Source organism: Chinchilla lanigera, unplaced genomic scaffold (assembly GCF_000276665.1).
Source record: "Chinchilla lanigera isolate Chin_1 unplaced genomic scaffold, ChiLan1.0 scaffold00005, whole genome shotgun sequence".
Taxonomy (NCBI): Eukaryota; Metazoa; Chordata; class Mammalia; order Rodentia; family Chinchillidae; genus Chinchilla; species Chinchilla lanigera.
The window spans coordinates 5,255,181-5,278,120 of record NW_004955406.1 but is presented as its reverse complement, the minus strand read 5'-3'; the positions used below and the strand labels follow the sequence as shown (position 1 = coordinate 5,278,120).

At 39.8% G+C, this 22,940-nt stretch overlaps 1 protein-coding gene across 3 annotated transcripts in view; it reads left to right on the top strand.

Annotated features, from left to right (window-relative positions):
* Window positions 1–22,064, top strand: part of Dtl (denticleless E3 ubiquitin protein ligase homolog (Drosophila)) — a 43,517-nt gene extending 21,453 nt beyond the window's left edge. For all 3 annotated transcript variants that reach the window (XM_005374751.2, XM_013520188.1, XM_013520193.1), the window contains exons 11-15: window positions 773–885; window positions 6,128–6,217; window positions 8,560–8,695; window positions 18,420–19,252; window positions 21,611–22,064. In XM_005374751.2, the coding sequence (XP_005374808.1) occupies window positions 773–885; window positions 6,128–6,217; window positions 8,560–8,695; window positions 18,420–19,252; window positions 21,611–21,709 (1,271 nt within the window). In that variant the 3' untranslated portion in view covers window positions 21,710–22,064. The remainder of the gene's footprint in view (window positions 1–772; window positions 886–6,127; window positions 6,218–8,559; window positions 8,696–18,419; window positions 19,253–21,610) is intronic.
* Window positions 22,065–22,940: the final 876 nt, after the last annotated feature.

Below are 22,940 nucleotides of genomic sequence, written 5' to 3'. Positions count from 1 at the left end.
TTAGAAGTGTTCTGGTGCCAAGGGCCTTAGGTTTTGTCTTCCTTAGAATAAAAACACTTGACAAAAGCATGTTGGGCTAGATACGGTAACTTGCTCTTTTGCTGTGTACAGTGAGAAGGCTAACCCTAACCTCACGTCTCCTGTGTGAGCATAGTTTCCCCGCTACTTTACTTCAGCCTGTTGGCGGGTAAGGTTCGTCTCTCAGATAAGCTATCAGTAAGTTTTAGCCAGAATTTGCAAGGTCGTCTTCACTGCTCCTTACCTATTCTTGGAACAAATACTTGAGGATTTACTCTGTCGAAACCTTGTAAAACCTAGAGAGGGGAGAACAAGATTTGAAGTGTATCCCACAGAGGCTCGCGGTCTCTGAGAAATAAGACCAAACTATAATGCAATGGGAAAAGCCCCACTCTGAGATAGAAAGGGGGGTGAATCTTCATTTTACTCCTGGATTGACCTTCCCTGCATTCTTTTCTCTTAAGAATGTTCTCCATCACATTTCTCTCATGTGGTATTGCCAGACAGTATGTTTAGGCCAACTTCATGATGGTAGGTCTAAAATAAAGCCTTTTTTAGGGTTTTCCTTTTTTGACCAATGTCCAGTTCCCTGTTACATGGTGAATAAAGCTAGCTTGACCGTCTACTTCAGCAGTCAGTACGGTGGTAAAAGTTGTTGGAATACACACATACGTACACACTGTCTATATTTATTTGAACATTTGAACACTGGAAATAACAATAACTAAGTAATGTTATTTTTGTCTTCTGGCAGTGGCTGTCTTCAATGGACACCAGAATTCTACCTTTTATGTAAAGTCAAGTCTTAGTCCAGATGACCAGTTTTTGCTCAGTGGTTCAAGTGATGAAGCTGCCTACATCTGGAAAGTAAGTTGCCACCTTCCCCTACAAGTAAAGTTTTTTTGTCCAGTATGAGCTAAATGTAATGTAAACACATACTATAATCTTTTCCTGCATCAGGTATTTGTTAAAAGTTGCCTCTCTCCTCTGAAGCTGAAATAGCTGAAAGATAGCTGAAACCTTACTGTCAAAGAATATGTGCACTTTTATTATGGCCAAAGCTTATCAGAAGTTGATAGTCCACATCCTCTATTCATGGATGGTCAGGAAACAGAATGAGAAGGGTAGTGAGGGGCCAGGGGTGCAGCTCATGGTGCAGTGCACAAGGTGCACTTGGGTGCACATGCATTAAATTGAGTGCTGTGCTGCCTTTCTACTCTTGTGCTTTCGACTCCACTTCAGAGTAGTACTTTGGTTCTTAAGATTTGTGCTTGACTCGCTTAGAAGACCTTGCTTGAAACAGTCACTGACATATTTGCATACCAATTATATTCTTTATTCTCTAAGTAGCCAACCTTTAGGCTCTTAAAATAGATGTGGCTGGTATATATTATTTATTTAATTATTTAATAGTATTATTAAACAGTTTTTTTTTTTTTAAATGACTACTGTAAACTAAGAAATTTAAAGTTACCTATTTGAAGTCTAATAAGAAAAAGTCACGGGGGAGTGATAAAGTGATTTCAGTATATCTACAGTTGCAAAACTTTAAAGCTACCTTTTTGACAACTTAATAAAATCCTAAATGGTCACAAGGTGGAGATATTGTTCTACATAAGATACTTTTATGGTGGGCCTGGTACTTTCTACAGCACATTTCTTTCCTTTTTATTTATTGTATTTTAAATGAAGCTCTGCTTATAAAGTACATACTAGAGACTCCTTCCTATGAAAATAGTTTTTACCTAGTTTCTTCTCTATAAAATGTTTTCTTGAGTTTTAAACTTTATCAGTGTATGTCACTAGTACTAATGCCTCGGTCTCATACTTTAAATTTTGAGTTTCAAATTTGGTCTTATGCTTATTTTTCTTTTTCCTTCTCTTGCTGTCTTAACTACATTCTTTTCTCTACTTTTGACACTCAACTAGAGAATTGTATTCCTACGTCTGTACTTTTTGAAGTTTATTCTTAAAAGAAAAAAAAACCCAACTGAAATTTCATACCAAAAACTATAGTAAAGAATTATGCAAAAATCCCTATGTACCATTCTTTTAAAAGCATTTTAGATAAATTTAGAAATTGTGCATATATATAATTATGTGTATAATTATATGTTCTATGTGTGTATTAATTTATTTTAAAAAAATTTTCTTGCCAACTCTTAAACTCCTTTAGCTGTCTTCTATGGTACAAGGAACTTTTAAAATTTTTGTTTTAGTGAATGAAAATTAATGGAATATTTCTTCCCTTATGAAAGATACTTGGCTGTGGTTTCTAACCCATTTTCAGACATCCAATCAGTGGCTGCCACTTACATGAGTGACCCTTTCTGAATTCCTAGGCTTCGTCACATGTGACTGCTGAATGACGTGGTTCAGATGTGATGTTCTTCTCCCTGTCCACACATAACTCAGCGTACAGGCCCTGATATTTGATATCCTGGCAAGCTAGCAGCTCCTAAAATTGAGTTTGCCTAGTAAGGTGGCTCAGTTTCTCTTTTCCATGATTGAAAAAAAAAAAGAGAGAGTAGGTTGTGGTTTCAAGGTAATTCTATGCAAGATGAATGTCCGCGTTGGTAGATGTCTTGTAATTCTGTGTGTTTGATAGGTTAGAATTCTTTTCAAGCATTGGAATTTTTCCATGCCAAAAAAGAGCAGAGGCACAGTAAAAGTAAGGAGTTTCACGACAGAAGAGAACGAATGCCCTTTTCATCTTCACTGCTGTCGCAGAGAGGGGAGATGTAGTAGATTTAGACTCTGATACTGAGAATTGAGACTTAAGAAGATTTAGCATTCTACTTTATTTTCCTACCCATTGTCCTGCCCTCACTCCTATCCCCTCTCCCCTGGCTTGTCTCTGATACAGCTGCTGAATTGAAGTGGTTATAAATAAACTGATTTGGCACAGCAGTTCCACCGCTGACTGGCGAAACACTGAGCCTGACACTTTAGGAAGTGTAAATGATCTCATGGCAGAAATAAAGATTCGATTTGATTTCCAACTGGGCAGGGGAAGGAGATTTTGTGAGGAAAAGTGCTGATCTTTTCTGTGTGTGTTTAAGTACACAAAGTGCCTTATGAAATCTGAATTTAGAGCCATTTACTTCCTAGTTTTAACTTTGGGATTCCTTATACCTTGGAAGTCTTTATTCTGTAAGAATATTTAGGGAAGGTCAATTTTCTGTGTGTGATCATCCCTAAAAGGCTTAACTGTGGATGTTTCTTATTAGTCTCTTTCCTACGTAAAAGGAAAGGGAGGCTTTTAAATAAAATCATATAATTAGAATAATTTTTGTAGTATCAAAGTGAATTCATACCTCATAGAGTTCACCATTTTAATTGAAGTATCCAATTCAGTAGTTCTTAGTATAATCACAACATTGTGGACTATTATCAGTAATTTCCAGGCATTGTTTTTATTTTAAAGAGAAAAGATCAAAAACAAAATAACAAGGACAAAAACAAAACAATCCAAAAACTATAAAAGTGGTATACAATTTCAAAACAAGATGATAGGAAATCAGCAATGGTTGTTTAATTACTTACTATTATCTACAAAGTAATTGCTCAGATTGCCAGATATAGGTATGCAAGATTGATCAAACAATTAAACATTAACTGTTCCTTTGAATAAAGAAATTATTTCTTTCTACCAATAGAAATTAGTAGTACAGTTATCTTAGCTATCTTATGAATATATCCATATATTTTTTCCTTCTTTTCTCCTTTCCCTCATCCCAGTTGTTCTTTCCTATTGAGCCCATACTCTTAAGTGAAATAAATCAGACCCACACGTGTAAACACTGTATTATCTCCCTAGTGTAAGAACCTGAAAGCATAAATAAATTCCAAGCATTTATCGCAGCAGAAACTCCATTCCCTTTAGCAGTCACTGTCCATTCCCCCTACCCTAGCAACTGCTAACTACATTCTCTCTTTATGGATATCCCTATTCTAGACATTTCATACAAATGGAATTACATAATATGTGACATCTTGTGTCTGACTTCTTTCACCTAGCATAATGCTATCCAGGTTCACACATACAGCATTTGCTAGTACTTCATTTATTTTTATGGTTGACTAATATTCCACTGTATACATAGACCCCATTTTGTTTATCTGTATGTCAATTGATAGTCATTTGAGTTCTTTTTACTTTCTGACTTTATGATTAGAGCTGCACTGAACATTTTTGTGAGTTTCTGTTTGAACATGTTATTTCTCCTTTGGTATGTACCTAAGTATAGAATTGCGTGGTCACATGACATTTAAGTCTGTTTAACTTTTAATGCCATGTAAACTTCCTGGCTTATGATATTCGATTAACAAATGCTGGCTTTTATTTTTATTATTATTACATTTTTATCAAATTGTAGGAAGTTTTTCCAAAGGTCTCTTCTTTTGTTTCTGAAACCCTGTAGACAATGTGAAAAATGCATACATTCTGTTGGTGGATATTCAGTTTTTCTTGAAACTTATTGTAATCCTTTGTGTACACATTTAGATTCTCTAAGGAAGAAGTGTGTTGACATGAAAAGCTAGAGGCAGTCAGCAGGGTAAACTAATGGACAAGAATGATGTGTCCCTGCGAGGCCTGGTCAAAAGAATATGCGGATTTCCTCCCCCTTTTTCCTGTAGAGCTGGGGATCAAACCCAGAACCTTGCACATGTGAGGCAAGCACTCTACCACTGAGCTATATATATCCCTTGCCTCTTTTCTCTTTCTTTTAACTTCTTGTTACCAGACCCACTGGGGCCTTGTGTAGAGAACTTAATGGGTGGGGCCATTCCAAACACAACAAGTGGGCTAATGTCTGTGACTGCTGAGAGAGTTAGAGGCTATGTTAAAAATCCCTTGTTAAATATGTTAGCCTAGGAAAGAATGACTTGCTGTCTCTGTGGCGTTGTAATACTCACCAGGCTATAAGATCTTTGTGGATATAGGAAAAGCTTCCTTTTCTATTAAAGTGTAATTAACTTGGTAAGGCGGTTTAGACGCTGCCGTCTTCCTTTGCCTTCTGAATCAGTGCATATGTGCCATGTAACCCAAGGGAGGAGGAGTAATTGAGTCAGATAACCTTATGAGTCAGTGTCATCTCTTAACTACAATCTGAGGAATCTGTTAGTTTACTTAGTCATTCTAAAAACTATTCTTTCCAAAGTTGCCTCCACTTTCTCCATACAAATGAGCCATGATTCGGAACCTCAGAAAAAGTAACAGAATAATTCCTCTCAGTTCCAAGCTACTTGCTCTTCAGACAAACATGTTAATAGTTAGGTGAGTTTGTCTTCTTTAGTGACACCTCAACTGCATCAGCTATATGATGCTATCAAATGCATAGCACAGGTAGAATCTAGTAATAGGAAAGTAAGATTTCTAGTCAGGTGTGCAGTACAACACAGTGTGACCCTTTATGCGTTAAAAACTGTAAAATGTGAAACTCACTTGAAAATGTAAAATTTCTTTAAATTTACTAAAATAAAATTTTAGAGGCAAAATATTTTTCTCCAAAAGTGCCATGTAAAATCCAGCTTCCATACCTTCAGAATGAAGGAGTATTGCTTTGGATTGTGGTAAGGGTCAGTGAGTCTTTTGGAAGGAATTCTGTCCTTTTGTCACAAGAGAGCTTGTTTCGTAGTTCAGCCCCCTCAGGCTTCACAGTCAATTTAGGATTCCTGGAAGTAGGTGACTAGAGAAGGTCTGGAAGTGTGCGGGGTATACGAAAGCAGAACTCAACTTGCTCGAAGCGTTCTACCTGTCAACTTTGTTTCACCTTTCTGAGAAGTTCACCAGCTAAGGAAAGAGGGACAGTGTCCATCCTGAATTTTAGTCGAAAGAGATATGCGTAGCCAGGTAGTCCTAATTTGGATTAAGAACTACCCTGGGATCTAACCTCACGTTCTTTACTTGTCTTGACTATTCTCATTGTATTTCCTCAGATCAGGGACAGAAATACTCCATTTGAACTCTTTTGTTTGTAACTATTTACTTTGGTTTAGGTGCCTTTGCTAACAACCCTAAAGCTCTCTACGGCACAGTTAGAGACTCAGAGCCTCTGCCTGGGAGACCTAACACTGACTTTTCTGTTTCTCTCTGATTGGCCAGGTCTCTACACCCTGGCATCCACCTACAGTGCTCCTCGGTCATTCTCAAGAGGTCACATCTGTGTGCTGGTGTCCGTCTGACTTCACAAAGGTTTGTGAACAAGTCTGTGTAATGGGTTTAAAAGTAGATCAGAGTTTTGTAGGTTTTCTCAAGGTTTGCTTGAGAGACAAAGGCTGTCTTAAAATTCTTTTCATGTATGATACATGGTGTTTTGGGGTTTTATTATCTATTGTTCCCACGTAGGTTTTTATTTTTACCTTTAGACATTTAAAAATTGTAGAGGTCACCCAGGGTCTCTATCAGCATTACTCATACATATTCTGCCTTTCTCTGACAACAGAGGAATCACCTTATGCACTAAGGAGTAAGGGTGGATTGCTAGTCATTCCCCCTCTAACTATAGACTGAGGTTTTAACTGAAAATTTGATTTTAAGATCTAAGGTGAAAAACGATCTCAGATTAAAACTAGACTTTCTCACTTTGCATATGATCAGTGTGTGTTAAAGGTAAATTCTGACTATTCTTTGCAGTCTAATGTGGATTTTCACATCTGACTAATACACTAGTTCCTATGAAGTCTTAATATGTTAACCTGTACCTAAACTTCGAAAAAAGTAGGCCTGAAATGTTTTAGACACTGTAGAAAAAAGAAAATATACCTACATTTGAATGTTGCATGTGTCAAGAAATGTAAAATGCAGTGAAACTGAGTTGAAAATGTGACACTTAAAAGGAAACCTAAAATGTAGAAAGGCCAGAAACATAAACAAACTCCACGTGTATATAGCAATTACACAGTAGCCCAAGTTCCACTCATTCTCCCAAGCCCCATTGCCTTCGGTCTTTGGTATTCTATGTTCCATAGGAAATTTCACTTCATTGATGAATGTTTGATATTTTGAGGTTTTGTTGCCTGTTGTTTCCACCTAGGTTTTTTTTTGGTTTTTTTTTTAATCTTCCAAGAACTTCTCATAGTCTGGCCTGTTTATGATATTCCTGCTAGCTTTCCAATATCATTGTGGATTTCTCTTCTTTTTTTTTTTGTTCCTGTTACCATTTCAGTGTTCTGCTTCAGGACAAGTGTTTTGGCTTTTTTAATCATTACTTGAATTATCCATAATTGTATCCCAGTGACATTTTTTTCTTCCCTGATTCCATGTAATTCCCAGTAAAATATCTGCTTTTAATGCAGGGTATTGTATCTTCATGGAACTTACTAAGATGAGTTTTTTAATTACTCAGTTGATTATGTAATCTTTTTTCAGCCATCATGAATTATCCTTATTTCCTACAAGAAAAGAGACTTCAAGGAGATGGCAAGGCTAATTGCCTATACTGAGTGATTTTTCATCAGCTTTGAATTAGGGGGATAGAATATGGTACTTCTGAACAAATAACTCTATTCCCATTTTTCAGATGAGATTATTTGAGTTCAAGGTTTTTTGTACTGTGAGGATTAAATAAGATAAAGAATGTAAATTAGACACACACTAGGTGCTCTGTAAATAATTACTGTTATGGCACTATAGAGTGATCGTAGGATTCCAAACATTTCTTCTTGAGCAGTTAAATATGCGGTATCTTCTTGTGGCCTCCCAGTAAGGAAAAGAAAAAGTTGCTGGTCTCTTGGGGGCCAAAACCTAAGAGAACATGTGTTCTTTTTTCTCTCTCTTTAGTGACTGAAATAGAGAAATTATATAAACAAATGCTGGAGAATAACTCTGGTACCAGTGGCCATTTGCCACAAGCTCTTCAAGTTAGACTTTCTCTGCCATAAAAGGCTTCAGACCACAATCAGGAATGGTCAGATATTTTTGAAGGGGCAAAGGTTATTTTTAACTTGTTTCTGCCTAGTGAACATGTTGTTTTCCCAGATTGCCCCTTACCTATCTAAGGAGAATCTCGAAGGAACGGTTTCATTGTACTTGTCATGGCCTGGTAGAGTCATGGGCTAAGTCTGGTCTTGGAAATGATCCCATTACTTTAGCCATCAGCAGCACATTAAGAATTCAAAAGAAAGTCATAGAAATGTTGGTGATTTTAACATAAAGAGGGTTACAAAGGTGTGTTAATTATGTATTTCAGAGTCAGGGTAGAAGGTGGTAAAAATTATGACTTGCTCAGTTTCTGGAGAGGACAAGATGAGCCTGCTATAGAACTTTAGGTTAGGTCACAAATTAATGGTGACGAAAGTTGTTATCATCAGTAAATGTATGAAGAAGCAGCTAGAGTCGACATCTTTGAAAATGTGGAATGGTCCCTGAAAGCAAGGAATGGAAGTCATGATCTTTCAGATACCATTTTCTGTATCTTATTATGGCAGACAAAATAATTTTCCAGTCATGAGCCCTTAGGATACATCTGTTTTTACTTTTACTGTGTTTTAAGTCTTTGCTTGAAATTTCATCACTCCTTTCCTGGTTCTTCTTAGATTGCTACCTGCTCTGATGACAACACATTAAAAATCTGGCGCTTGAATAGAGGCTTAGAAGAGAAACCAGGAGTAGATAAGCATTCCATAGTGGGTTGGGCCTCTCAGAAGAAAAAAGAGACAAGATCTGGCCTAGGTAAGGATATTCTACATTTTCTTAAGCTGGGTTTTTTTTTTTTATGGTTTCATTTGTTAAGTCCTATGGGAAATAGTGGTAAGCTATATTTGATCTTGTTCTGGTATTTAAAGCACCATCTTCTTGACATTTGTTCTTTTCAAAAACATTTTTTTAGCACTATATGCATATCATCTCTATAGTAGTGGAACACAGTGGTGGGTTAATGCAAAAAATAACTTCTAGAACACCTGCTCTGTATGGACACTGCTCTTAGTCAATAGTGAACCAAAAATTTTAAAATCCCAAAGATACAGTGTACATATTAATATGAGAGGCAGTAAATAAAGAAGTAAATATGTATTGTATCAAATAGTGCTTAGCAGCAGGTGTTTTAGAGAAAGGAAAACAGGCAAAATGGTGAAGTGCTGTTCAATTTTTCTGTTAGGTGATAGGGGGCTCATTAAGAGAATGACATTTGAGTAAGAAAGTGAAGTAGTGAGCCGTGTGGATATTGTGAAGAAGAGCATTCCAGGCAGGCAGAATGGTAAGTGTGAGGCCCTGGAGCAGGAGCAGGGCTGGCAGATTTTCTCTTCCTTCCAGAGGCTAATGAGGTTGTAGTCCCTGTGACTAACACAAGTAAAGGAGAGACAGGAGAATAGTACTAGAAAATGAAGTTGTTATAAGGGGATCAGTGCAAAAGCAAAAAGCTAATTTTAAAATATATTGAAATGATCCTGGAAGTGATGATGGTGACGTCTGTATGTGTAACAGCAGAAGATATGAGAAGTCAGCAAATTCTGGGTACACTTAAGATAAAACCAACAGAATATACTGAGAGATAGATACGGGATGTAAGCAGGGGATCGCCAAAGACGAGTTCAGAGGTTTTGCTTGAAAAGATAGAAGAATGGACTTTCTTTAATGTACTAGGAACCCCCATAGGAAGAGCAGTTTTGAGAGGGAAGCTGGAGTTCTATGTAGATAGTTGTTTAGTATAATTATTAGACATTCAAATGGAGATGTCGGGGAGGCAGGTAGCTGTTGGAGTCTGCAGCTCAACTAGGAGTTGTGAATTTGGCGTTCATTATGACATAGGTGAAGCTAGGTACAGACAGAAAACAGAGCATCCCACTGTTGGGAGGTCAGGGAAGTGACAAATACTAGTAAAGGCTACGAGCAGGCACAACCTGAGAAATAAGAACAAAACAAGAGTGTTATGCCCTGGCAGCCAAGTAGAGAAGGGACAAAGGATAAATTTGATTAAATGGTTCTGGTATACCAAAAAATAAGGTGAGACTTAAAAACAGACCTTGGCTTTAGCAACCACTAGTCCACACCAGCCCCAGGTCTCTACCCCAGGCACAGCCCACGGGGAATCAGCCCACTCCTGATCGTTGCCCACCCAGGTGCCGCTTGTAAGGACCCAGTCTTGCTAGTTTGTCACCCCTCACCACAGGGTGAACGCAGATGAAGGACACACAGACACAGTGTAGCATGCGGCAACCAGGGGACACTCGCCTCTAGTCGCCAGAGGAGCCCTGAGTGTCCGGCTCATCCTGCTTTTATTCACTCAAACACGGGTACAAGCAGTTAAAGTAACACAGGAGTCATCTGCCTCCCAATGTCCATTAATACATTGTCTTGGTTACTTTTCTCTCGTTGCTGAGACAAAATACCCAACACCCAAAATGAAGGAAGGAAAGGTTTATTTAGCTTACAGTTTGTGGAGGTTTCAGTCCATACTTGGCTGGCTCCGAGGCAGAAGGTAGCAAAGTAGCAAGAGCAAAGGGGGGAATGGCAGCCGAACAGTAAAGCAGCCAGAGCAAAAGGAGGAATGGCAGCAAGCAGCTTCTTTCCCTGCCTTACATTGCAAACAGGCTACCCCCACCTAAGGGGTGTGCAGCTCTCACATAATCTCCATGCCCTCCTCTTCCACAGGCTCAGGATGTATACAAAGTAAGCACCCTGGCTTCCTGCTGAGTCACTTAGCCAAACCTCTAGACTCCCCAAGTTGACACAGTGTGTCAACCATCACATACATGCTTAGGTAAACATAGGAACATGCTTAGGTAAACTTGCTCTCAGCTGTACTGACTTCCCTAGAACCTGTAACGTGCCATGCGCCTGCGTGATGTGACGCCTTTCTCCTTTGTGCTCACAGAGGAGGCCAATTAGGCCTCGGTCCTCCTCACGTCTCCTACACTTTCGATTTGGCAATATACGGGTTATTTGGTAGCCTTAATGAGACTAATTTTTGGTTGAGCTGTGGTGGCCTGAGTGGTGTCATTCGTATTGGTGACAGAAAAGAACTTGAACACTGCCAGTATAAGCAGCTCTGTCAAGGAGTTTTGCTGTAAAAGAGAAGACAGTGAAGTAGCTACAGAAAGAATTGGAGTTAAAATGTAGTGGAGTTTTTTTTTCTCCCATTTCATTCTTTTTTATGGGAATACAGCATTTTGTATGGGATTTGAAGGATCCTAGGGGGGAAATTCATGCAGAAAAATTTTCTGGAACAGTCTTTGAATACAGGTGAGGACATAACTAGCTTAATCTGCAAGGAGAGGATTACGCCTTTGGCAGGAGAACAAAGAATAGTGATAGGAGAAAAGGCAGAATATGTACATGCAGTGCAGGTAGCTGAAGAGATGGGATGGTTGGGACTTAGAAAAGTTTTCTTTTGTTCTGATGACGATTTTCTCAGTAAAATAGGAGTTGAGGTGATCAGTTAAGAATAAGCACGAGGGCAGAGATGGCAGAGATTTGAGGATATAAGGAACTCTGAAATAGTCGTTTAGGTAATAGAAGAGTATGGGACCAGGGACATGTGATTGTTGGGAAGAGTTGACTTGGGGTTAGCCATCATTAATTGAGAGCAGGCTTTCAACACATTTATATGTTTGCAGTGCAGGTATAAGTGTATTACTATATTAACCCCAAAATAAGACCTAACCAGAAAATAATCCCTAGCATAGTTTTTCAGGATGCTCATAATATAAGCCCTACCCCAAAAATAAGCCCCAGTTACAATCATGAGCCAGACAAGACACATTTACTGTGGCAATTGCAACACTTGACAAACATTGAATTATTAAATAATATTAGTAAATATTACATGATGTTAATATTATAATTATATATTATATTAATAAAATATGCATATTAAAGTATGCTGACATTAATACTTACACAATAATATAAATTATATATTTACACGATATATAAATTATAATTAAATATTTGTAAATATCCTAGCAGATGCCTTTGGAAGAGAGGTAAATGCCTGTGTAAACAGGTAAACTTGAGACTTACTTCCAAATGACCAGTCAGAGAACAGGAACAATGCATGAATACCATGCACACTTGAAAACAAATGGTCATGGTTGTATCTAATGTGAATCTTTTTGTTGTAACAGACATACTTAATGCCCTCACATGGTTTTCTGAATTTGGTGCCTGCAGTTTTTTGTCCCTTGTGTGACCATCCATCATTCTTAACTGTTGGTATTATTTTTGTTGCCACCCTTGTTTTGTAAGTCTTCAGTTAACACTTGATTTAATGGTAAATTTAAAGGGAATAATATTTTGACCACTAAATAAGATGAGCACGAAAGAAATAGCTGTTCCATCAAGTACAAGAAAGGACTCATGGAGGACTCCTGGGAAAGAGTCTGATTGCTTTGTGCAAAAAAAAAAACTGGATTTCTGAAAGCTCCAAAACTTGTGAGCAGAGTGTGATACCTCAGTCAACAGGTGGGTGAGGGAAGCACTGAGCAGTGCGAGCGTGGATCAGGTCCGCAGACGCCGTTGCCTGGGCTGGGAGACACGCCCTGTGAGTGGACTGCTGTCAGGGGCACAGAGGCTTTGGTTGTGTGCAGGGCATGGTTCAAACATTTGCTCTCGCAATGGCACCACAGTTAGAAATGCTCCCAGAAGAAGTCAGAGCATCACGACTGGCTGCCTGGTTCCTTCAGTGATACAATCTGCCTTTATAAGAAGACTGACAGCACTGTTCAAGCTGAAGATACTGAGGTTATTAGATGTGGTTATTCAAGTCCTTTGTTGATGGCATTGATTTTTCTAAATACCAGCTGTGCAACATGATTGCTGTGGATGAAGCTGCAATGTTGATAGGCCAAGGGTCTCAAAGGACATTGGTCAGGGGGACGCCTTGTCAGTCTGCATTCCCTCCACTCGTTACAGAAGTGGTGTGTTACCTGTATTTTGGTAGTTGATCTAGATGGAAAGAAGCCCCACTTCTAATTATCACTAAGGGCAAGAAAATGAGATTGAGTTGGTTCTCAATCCAGTGGCACACACCTGTAATTCCAGTACTTGGGAGGCTGAGACAGGAGGATCGCTGTGAGTTCCAGACCAATCTGGGCTACACAGTGAGTTCAAGGCCAGCCTGCACTGCATAGCTAGATGCTGTTTTGAAAAAAGAAAAAAGAAAGATAAGATTGAACATGTTTTAGGCATTTATTCTCTTGAAACTGAAAAGGCCTGGTGCATACAAGCAGTTATAAGGAAGAGGGTGGATTTAATTCTGTCACTTGTTTTGCAAGGTGACTAAAGAAGTCTGCTGGTCTAGGATTAGCTAGTCTAGTCAGCCAGCACTTGCCATGCTAAAGACATGAAGGACTTCCTTGCAGCGAAAAGAATGGATCAAATAATGATTCCTACAGAAATGACTGCCTATTTTCAGACTCTGAAGTAATAAACAAGCCATTTAAGGACCATTTGCTCATGGAAATCAAAGACTGCATTGAAAGTAGGATGGAGAGAAGTCAGCATGGAAACTGAATCCCAGCCTGCATCAGATCATGATTTGGGTGAAGAATTCATGGGATAAAATCACTGACAGCTGTGTTGTCAGTACAGTACGAGCAGGCTACATGGACATGAAGTGTTCATTTAAGGAGAGCTCTGTTGCTAGACATGAGAAATTGGAGCCAGTGGTTCTATAGAAAATGGAGTTGCAAGAAATTCCGACTGGAATTTGGGGTTTGGAGAGTTACAAAGATATTCCAGTAGATGACATGACTGTATATGAATACATGTCTTTTTTTTACATAAATATATAGAGTATTGTACATGAAAAATAAGACATCTCTTGAAAATAAGCCCTACTGTGCCTTTTGGAGCAAAAATTAATATAAGACCTATTCTTATTTTTGGAGAAATATGGTACAGGCAGAGTTGAATTTAACTAGGAGGTTGATTTAGCAAAGCACATGTGCAGACATGAGCAAGAAGTGGAAGGCAGACAGGAGAAGATGATTGTGATGACTGCCCATGGGATTTAACCTGGCTGAGGAACACTGAAGGCAGAGGAGAGCTGAGCGACCACGTACAAGTGGTTCTACACATGGACCGAGGGACTCCAGGAGTGAAAGGTTATTGCAACTGAAGTACTAAAGGAAGCTGGAAGAATAGGTGGTGAGCAGAGCAGAATAAGTGAAATGAACATAATGGGGAATTGGAAGTCGAGAAATAAGAAGCTGGCTTAGGCAAGTGAAAGAAGAGTTTTGTAGGAGATCAAGAATCTGAGAAACCAACATTCGAGTGATTACATGTGTGAATTTTGTCGTCACTATGAACTGAGCAGATATTAGGGATAGAAACAGTGAGCCCAGGGCAAAAATCCTTTAAGTACTGAGCCAGTGAACAGGGATCCTCACGTTACCAGTAGATACAGAGTAATGAACTTGAAATTCAAGCTCAAAGATCCATTGTGCCATTAAGATCCGAAGTTACTGGGATGTAGTGGATGAGACAGTATATCTCAGCCTTGATGGAGCATCAGAATCACTTGTGGAGCTACTTAAAAGTTTGTATGTCCCCGTGATTGATTTGGTAGGCTGGAGGCCCAGTTCCTGCATCTGGGGAAATCTGTTGTACAGCTAGGATTGAGAACAATTGATCTTGGCATTACTGAGTGACAAGGATGACTATCTTAATCTTAAAGAAGAAACGTTAGCTCTTCTATCCCATGTGCTTGCTGCAGTCTCCCAAGTCAGCAGGATATAGTAGTTTTCTAGTGCCTAGAACCTCAGCCTTATCCCTTGCAGTAGTGTTGAAATTTAACAATTTTTAACAATTCCTTGCCAGGCACCCAGGAGCACTGGGTCCCAAGATTAGCACCCATTGTCTAGGCTCACAGTCTAGTCTAGGAGGCAAATGTGAACTCTCTGGTACATTGTAAACGTTTCTCCTAGTTATGTTAACCAGGGGCTCTGAGACCCCATTTCCTCTGGGAGAAGAGAGCCTTGCTGATGAGGAGGAAAGAAGCTTGTGAACACTTCCGAGCAGAGGTCACATTATAATCAGAGCCTTGAAACACCAGGAGGATTTTTGCCTGGCAGGGGAGGCCGAGAAAACCACATGAAGAAAGACAGAGCTGTGGCAGGGCACACTATTCAGGAAGCAGCAAGTAGTCTCCTGGAACAGGATCCTAACATAGCCGGACGTGATAAGGCTGCAAAGGTGGGGTGAGGCGGGTGGTTAACCTTCATCTAGAAAAAAGCTACAAATTAATTATCAGTAAGCTTGCTCATTCCTCAAAGGAACTGACTTTCAAGAAGCCCATGGGACAGTAATCCAGTCTTTATTACCTCTTACTATCAGATCTCATATGTGGCTTTTAGGAGATTGGCCGTTTAAGTTGCTTAGGTACTCAGTGGAGTATAGTATTTGAAGGTGTACGCCCCTGTAGTGACATGCTGCTTGACTGTGAGAAATGGTGCAGTGCATCTCTAGAAGAGGAATAGAGAGAAAAATAAAAGAGTAAGTTGCAGAACATGTACATTTATGTGCAGTAATATCCACTAGAGTTTGGTTGCATTTTTAAGATATTGTATGTGCGGATACCTTTGTATATGCTAATAAACACATAGAAAATAGTGGCATGCCTAAGAATATGAGTGGAAACAAGGTGGTTAAAATGAGGACTTTTTACTTTTTACTTTCTTCCCTTTTATACTGTTAAAATTTTTAACCATGAAATTTGTTTTTTATAATTTGTTCAAAAAATAAAAGATTAAATTTGACCCAAAATTTTGTGAACTGTCAGTGTCAACAAAATCTTCTCCTTGACTCCCCACCCCCAGGTCATAACATCCAAAAGAAAGGAAATTTCCCAGTTTTCCAATAACAGATTTCTGCTGGCTGTAAGTAAACACTCCCAGTGGTGCCATGCAAATATCAGAAACTTAGGTAACCTATTTGCCCTGTCCCTGTTCCTTCTCCAGTCCCATCTTAGAGTTGCTGCATTGTACAGCAAACACTGTTTTAGAACTTTTGCCCTAAATGTCTACTTCAACCCATTTAAGCAGAGCAAATGGCTGCGGGAGTAGCGCGGTGAACATTGGCCTGCACTGAGGAGTGTGGCCTGCAGTGGAGGGTGCAGCAGGTGAGAACTTCCTTTCCGCCTGAATAGTAACTGTCCTCAAGCTCTAGGGCAGGAGGGTGAGGACCACGCCAGGGCTCCATGGACAGGTCACTTTTATGAAGTCTTTTCTAAAGGAAAATTACTTCAGCAGGTTCTGAATGTGTGGTTGATGAGAAATGTTTAGGCAAAAGTTAATTTGTAGACTTACTCTGTTTTAAGGCCAGTCTGTTTAAGTAGTGAAAAGCACAGGAGAATAGGGCAGGATAATAAACTGGCTAAAGTTAGTACTTGCAAATCTCTATTCTTGCTAAAAGAGAGATTGCACTTTTACGGGAGCTCATCCTAAATTCAGTTGCATATAAATGCAACTCAGTAACGAAACTGAATTAAGTATCAGGTTTACAATTCAAAGACTGAGAAATAGATACCCTTTTTTGTTATTTAAAGACAAGAACAGTGTTTTAGGAAGCTCAAAAGGAAAATAAATATTGTCTATAGGAAAGTCTGAGAGTAAAGAAGCACAACATTTATAAGAGTTTGCGTGCTAGTCCTGATTGTAATCCCAGCACTCTAGGAGGCTGAGTCAGGAGGATCACAAGTTCCAGCCCAGCCTGGGCAATTTAGTGGGCTCCTGTATCAAAATGAAAAAGGACTGGGGATGTGGCTCAGCGTGAAGGGCCTGGGTCCCATCCCCAGCGCTGCACCACTCCCCATACTTGCTGTTGTATGTAAGCAAAGGGACAAGGACACCTAGATACTGTCCACCAAGGAACTGTCTTTGTTTAATACATGTGGAAGATGAATCAAAGATGAACAGCTGTGCCCAAGTCCCATAGGAAGGGCCTGTGCGCGGTTTTAGACCTGTGTGTTTCTGTTTGCAGGGCCTCCTTTTCCCTGCATCCATCAAGGTTATACACAGTTCTCATGACAGCTCCGCTTAACAGCCTGTGTCACTGTTACCCTCTCTGAAGTGCTTGTTAGCTGTGCTGTAGAGTACCAGTACCTCAGTATGCTTTGTCACTGTTAAAATGGTAGTAATGTGAGTCTGTGTTCACGTAGGAAATGTTCATGATATATTAGGAGGCAGGTTGTGAATAACCAACCTGATTGTAATCCCAGCACTCTAGGAATATGTAAAAAATACTCATCACTAATAACCAGGGGGAATTGAATTAAAACCACAGTGAGATATCATTTTACCTCTTGTGTTTTGTCAAAAAGATAAATTAGCCCAGCCATCACTGCTGGGGATATGGCCAAGGGTGGTAAAATCTGTATGTGGAAAAGACGCCAGCACACCAATATTCACTGCAGCCACAGTGACAAAAGCCAAGATACGGGATCAACCTTGGTATCCATCAACAAATGAAGGGATTAAAATGTGGCTCATATTCACAGTGGAATACTGTTTAGTCTTTAAAAATGATAAAATCATGTCATTTGCAGTAACATGGGTGACTCTAGAAGGGATTTAGAGAAATAAGCCAGGCACAGAAATAAAAATATCTCATGATCTCACTTATATGGGATATAAAAATGTTGAACTCAGAAGCAGAATAGATTCGTGGTTACAAGGTGGGAGGTGGGAAGAGGAGGGCAAATGGAAGGATGCTGGTCAAAGTATTTTAAATTTCATATATAAAAAAGGAACAAAGTTCAGGGTCTGTTGTACAGCATAGTAACTAGAGTTAATGTACGATATATAGTACTTGAAATTTTCTAAGAATGGATTTTAAACATTCTCACTACGAAAAAGGTGAGGTGATTAATACGTTGTCTTGATTTAGTCATTCTATAATGTATACATATGTCAGCACATCACATCGTCCCCAGTAAATTTATACACTAGAAAATAAAAAATATAGTGACTAAAGGTTACTCAGTAATATACATTATGTTCTTGTGTATGAAAATTTGAGGTATACAATATATGTTACACTGACAAATGGAGAAAATAATGCTAAGTGATTTACCTGGGTGCTTTGAGATCTTTCTTTGTATTTTCTGTACTTTCTAGATTTTTTTTTTTTGTTTGTTTTGTTTTTCTCCGGTACCGGGAACCGAACTCACGACCTTGCGCTTGCCAGGCAGGCGCTTTTGCCGCTGAGCTAAATCCCCAGCCCCTTTTCTAGATTTTTACAAGTTATATTGTACAACAGGGTCATCGGGAGGCTGGCTGGGAAGGGGAAGGAAAATACTGAAAGGGTGTGATAACATCCAGTGGTTTATATAACCCACTTACTGGCAAGTAGACCCTTAGGTGATCAAATTAGCTATCATTTTCTTTAATGAGAATTCAGGGACTTCTCTGTGGCTTTCACTTCTGATTATCATGATCCTCTCTTCACTTTTCAGTAGCAGTAACGAGCACCCAGAGCACTCCTGCCAAGGCCCCCAGGGTAAAGAGCAGCCCGGCCCTGTCCTCCCCGTCCTCCGCAGCCTGTGCGCCGAGCTGTGCTGGAGACCTCCCTCTCCCTTCAAATACTCCCACGGCCTCCATCAAAACCCCTCCCGCCAAGGCCCGCTCTCCCATCAGCAGAAGAGGCGCAGTTTCCTCCGTCTCTCCGAAGCCACTCTCCTCTTTCAAGATGTCACTTAGAAACTGGGTGACCCGCACACCTTCCTCATCGCCACCCATCACTCCACCTGCGTCTGAGACCAAGATCACATCTCCAAGAAAAGCTCTCATTCCTGTGAGCCAGAAGTCATCTGTAGCAGACTCGTGCTCCGAGTCTAGAAATAGAGTGAAGAGGCGACTAGACTCGAGCTGTCTGGAGAGTGTGAAGCAAAAGTGTGTGAAGAGTTGCAACTGTGTGACTGAGCTTGATGGCCAAGTGGAAAACCTTCACTTGGATCTGTGCTGCCTTGCCGGTAACCAGGAAGACCTTAGTAAAGACTCTCTGGGTCCTGCCAAAGCGAGCAAGATGGAAGGAGCCACCACGAGTATCTCGGAGCCTCCTTCTCCCATCAGTCCTTACGCTTCAGAGAGCTGTGCGGCACTGCCTCTTCCTTTGAGACCATGTGCAGAAGGGTCTGAAGTGGCGGGGAAAGAGAACAGCTCCCCGGAGAATAAAAACTGGTTGTTGGCCATGGCAGCCAAACGGAAGGCTGAGAACTCATCTCCACGGAGTCCGTCGTCCCAGACACCCACATCCAGGAGACAGAACGGAAAGACGTCACCAGGCCTGGTAAGTCTGCAGTGTTCAGAAGACAGATCTTGTAACGTGAAGAGGGCCAGACATATACAGATGTCTCTTCAAGTCAGAGTGCGTAAAAGAAAAAAAAGTAAATCTATTTATTCTTGAAGTTACTGAGTTTAGCACATAAAAACACAATACAAATTTGTGTGGGATTTTTAAAAACTTACTAGTTAAATTTATCTGAAATTCAAATGTGACTGGGTGTCCTGTATTTTATCTGGCAACCCTGTTTATACCCATTAAAATCCTTCCTGTCAAGGCTTATGCTCCTTAGTCTTGTTGCCTGATTCACTGAAGCTTTCTTCGTAAAAATAAATAAATAAGTAAAAATAAAACTTTCCTCATGCTCCAGGATATCACTTCAATAATATCTGTCCTCTCCTCCCTGTTAGAGAGTATGCTGTCCTTTTTTGGTAGACAAAGCTGTTGTTTTTGGGAAAGTTGCCAGCATCCTTAAGAAGATTTTCAGTTTGTGTTATATTTTATTATTTAAAATAAAATGAAGCTTACATACTTAGAAAGCAATTAAAGTACAGAACCCTCCTAGATTTTTATGGCTTCTCCCCAGTTCTTTATAGTGGTCTTGCCTGCACCGGTGTTCTTGACACCTGTGTCTTGGGGGGGGGGTTGTGGGAGGGGTATGTGAAATTGAACCCAAGACCTTACGCTGAGCTACGGCTTTTTTGAGACAAGATCTAAGTTGCCCAGGCTCACCTCAAATTTGTAATCCTACTGCCTTAACCTCCCAAGTAGCAATATATCCACTCTTTTAAACCTTCTGCATTTTACCATAGTGTACTTAACTTTGTAGGCCTCATATTTCATTGGTTGACATAATATTTAATTAGATGATGTCAATAACAGATGTTGCTGGCAGAAATCATTTGTGAACCTAACAAGCGTATGATTTATTTATTATCAGGTGGAGGCGGAAGTAGCCGTGAGCACTGAATGAGCTGCGGGCCCCAGTCAGGGAACAGAAAGCTCGCATTAGTCAGTTCACAGGCTCAGGGAGAGGGTTAGGGAAGTTGCCATGGTAGTTGGTGGTGCTCTTGTTCTGTGCTGGAGAAAGTGGCGCGGTGATAGAACTTCAGTCCAGGAGTCACAGCCAGCAACATCTGCCCTTTTAAAGTGTGGAAGCTGGATGTTGGTAGGACAGGTCTAGTTTAAAATGTGCTCATATCCCCCACTGTTATCAGGACACCTACCACCTAGCTCTAGGGAAAACAAACTGGAAGCACTTTAAAGGCTGTCTAGGATAGACTACCCGAGACTGTGCTGTGGAAGATGGGGAGCAAAACAAGTGCTTAAAGAGTCTTTTTTCCTTTTTTGCTCAAAGTTGCAACTCCTCTTTGCCCCTATGCAAAATTCCTGGTTTTGTTTTTCTCAGAGGAGCTGGTCTCAGGTATGTGTTAGCAGAAAAGTAATTTCATAAAAAAAATTTTTTATGTAAATCTTTTAAATGTTAAAATGAGTGTGGTAGCACATACCTCCAATCCCACCACTCAGGAGGCTGAGGCAGGAGAATCAATGAGTTTGTGCCCAGCCTGGCCTTCATAGTGAATTCAAGGCTAGCCTGCACTACGTAGCAACACCCTATCTCAAAAAAACTGGGGGACAAAAGCTTTAAAAACAGTGTACTGGTCTTTATTTGTTTATTTATTCATTTATTTTTTTTCTTTTTGAGGCTGGCTTTTACTATGCTGTTTAGGCCGGCCTTGAACTCACTTTGTAGTGTAGGCTGGCCTTGAACTCGTAGCAATCGTCCTTCCTCAGCCTCCTGGAGTGCTGGGATTACAGGCATGCACCACCACACCTGGTCTGGTCTTTATTTTTTGAAGCAGAAGTTGTTTGAAGGGGAGTTGTTTGTTTGTTTCTGAGGCAGGGTCTCACTGTGTAGTTCAGTCAGACCTTGAACTCACTATATAGCACAGCCTGGCCTCAAGCTCACAGTTATCCTCCTGCCTTAGCTTCCCGTACGCTGGGATTATAGGTGTGCACCACCACACCTAGCCGAAGTTAAAGTTTCTTTAATTTTTTTATGTGATGATAATTGAGAAATACTTAACCTAGTTTATAAAACGAGGGATTTACTAATTCATTTCAAAGAGAATGGTAATTATAACTGCTTTAGTTCCTACTAGGAGACTTAACTGGTAAATATTTTTAAAACTATTTTATTATAAATCAACCAAAAGTAACATTGCCATCAAAAGTATTTGGGACTGAAAGCTGACTGACTAATCAAATTTCTAGGCATCCTAAATTAAGGTACTGTTAGTACTAACTTGCTGGTGTAACTGAACTTTATCTTGGGCAGTCTCTGAAATGTAAATTTTCTTCTAGGTCACCATTACTCCCAGCTCCATGAGGAAAATCTGTACATACTTCCACAGAAAGTCCCAGGATGACTTCTGTAGCCCCGAACACTCAACCGAGTTATAGCTTCTGTTCTGAGTGAGTTAACGGAACTCTGGTCCACTAACCCCAAAGGAAAAAGAATGACTAACTCTGGTCTTCATGAAGTAAATTTGTCACTCGGCAGTATTTTGAAAGAAGAGTCTTCACCTTTTAAATTATCTGTCCTTTCTACAATAAAGACTTCCCAGTTCATGGAGACAACAAAACCACAGCAAGCCCCGTCCCTGTGCTCGTGCGTGTCCTGGTGCATGCAGCGGAGAGCCCGCAGCCGCGGCACAGCTCGTGCCGTCGGCCGCTGGAGACGTCCTCTGCAGAAGGTCCTTGGATCTGCCCTGCCTCATCAGCATTATTATATTTGAAATATATGATCTTTCTCTAGGCTTCTGTGTGTTTTTTAAGTATGTATAAAAATGTGATGTTCACATAAATACATTTATATTGGTTTGATATTAAAATATAATCTGTTGAGCTAAAGTCATCTTGATTTTAAATACAAACTCTGAAGAAAAGGGGACAACAATAGAACTCTGGATTTGTCTTTTTTGCCAAATATAACTCCCATATGAGATTAAAGGTTCCCATATTTTTCCTAAGCAGTCCTCTGTTAGCAACCCAAGATTACTTTCTATAGGTTCTGATTTTGCCACTTATTAAGGAACATGTTTTATAAAATCGGTAATCAAACACTGAGGAGGGGTTGGGTTTGAATTTAAGTGCAGTCTTCAATTCTCTTGGAGCTGCAGTTTTTTAAAAGTCATCAGTTCTATTAAATCTTGGCCTTCTCTTCATGTTCATAAAAATAATAGCTCTCCAGTATAACCCTGAGCAAAAAGCATGAAACTTTCTCTACATACTACTTAGAACAGAGAGTGTATCAACTGCAAAATATTATAAACTTCTTTCCCTTAAATAACATCAGTTATTTTGAAATAGGCTTGTTATGTATTTTCCCTCTCTGTGACCTCATGAAAAGCTTGACATACTTACTGTATGTCATACTTACTTGAAAGAGTTCCCTTCCGATGATGAAACTTCATTCGTTTTCTTCATATCCCAAAGGACTGATACACTTTATTCCTAATTTTGTCATGATTTTAAAATCTATTATTAATGAAAACTAATTCACTTGAGGTTTTAAGTTTGTAACTACCAAGACTGCGAAGGTTAATTAAGCATAGGCTCTCCATGGCTTTATCCAAGGAGAAAATTAAAAGAAAGTCATAGAATTGTAGTGGTCAAAACCAAGCACACCATA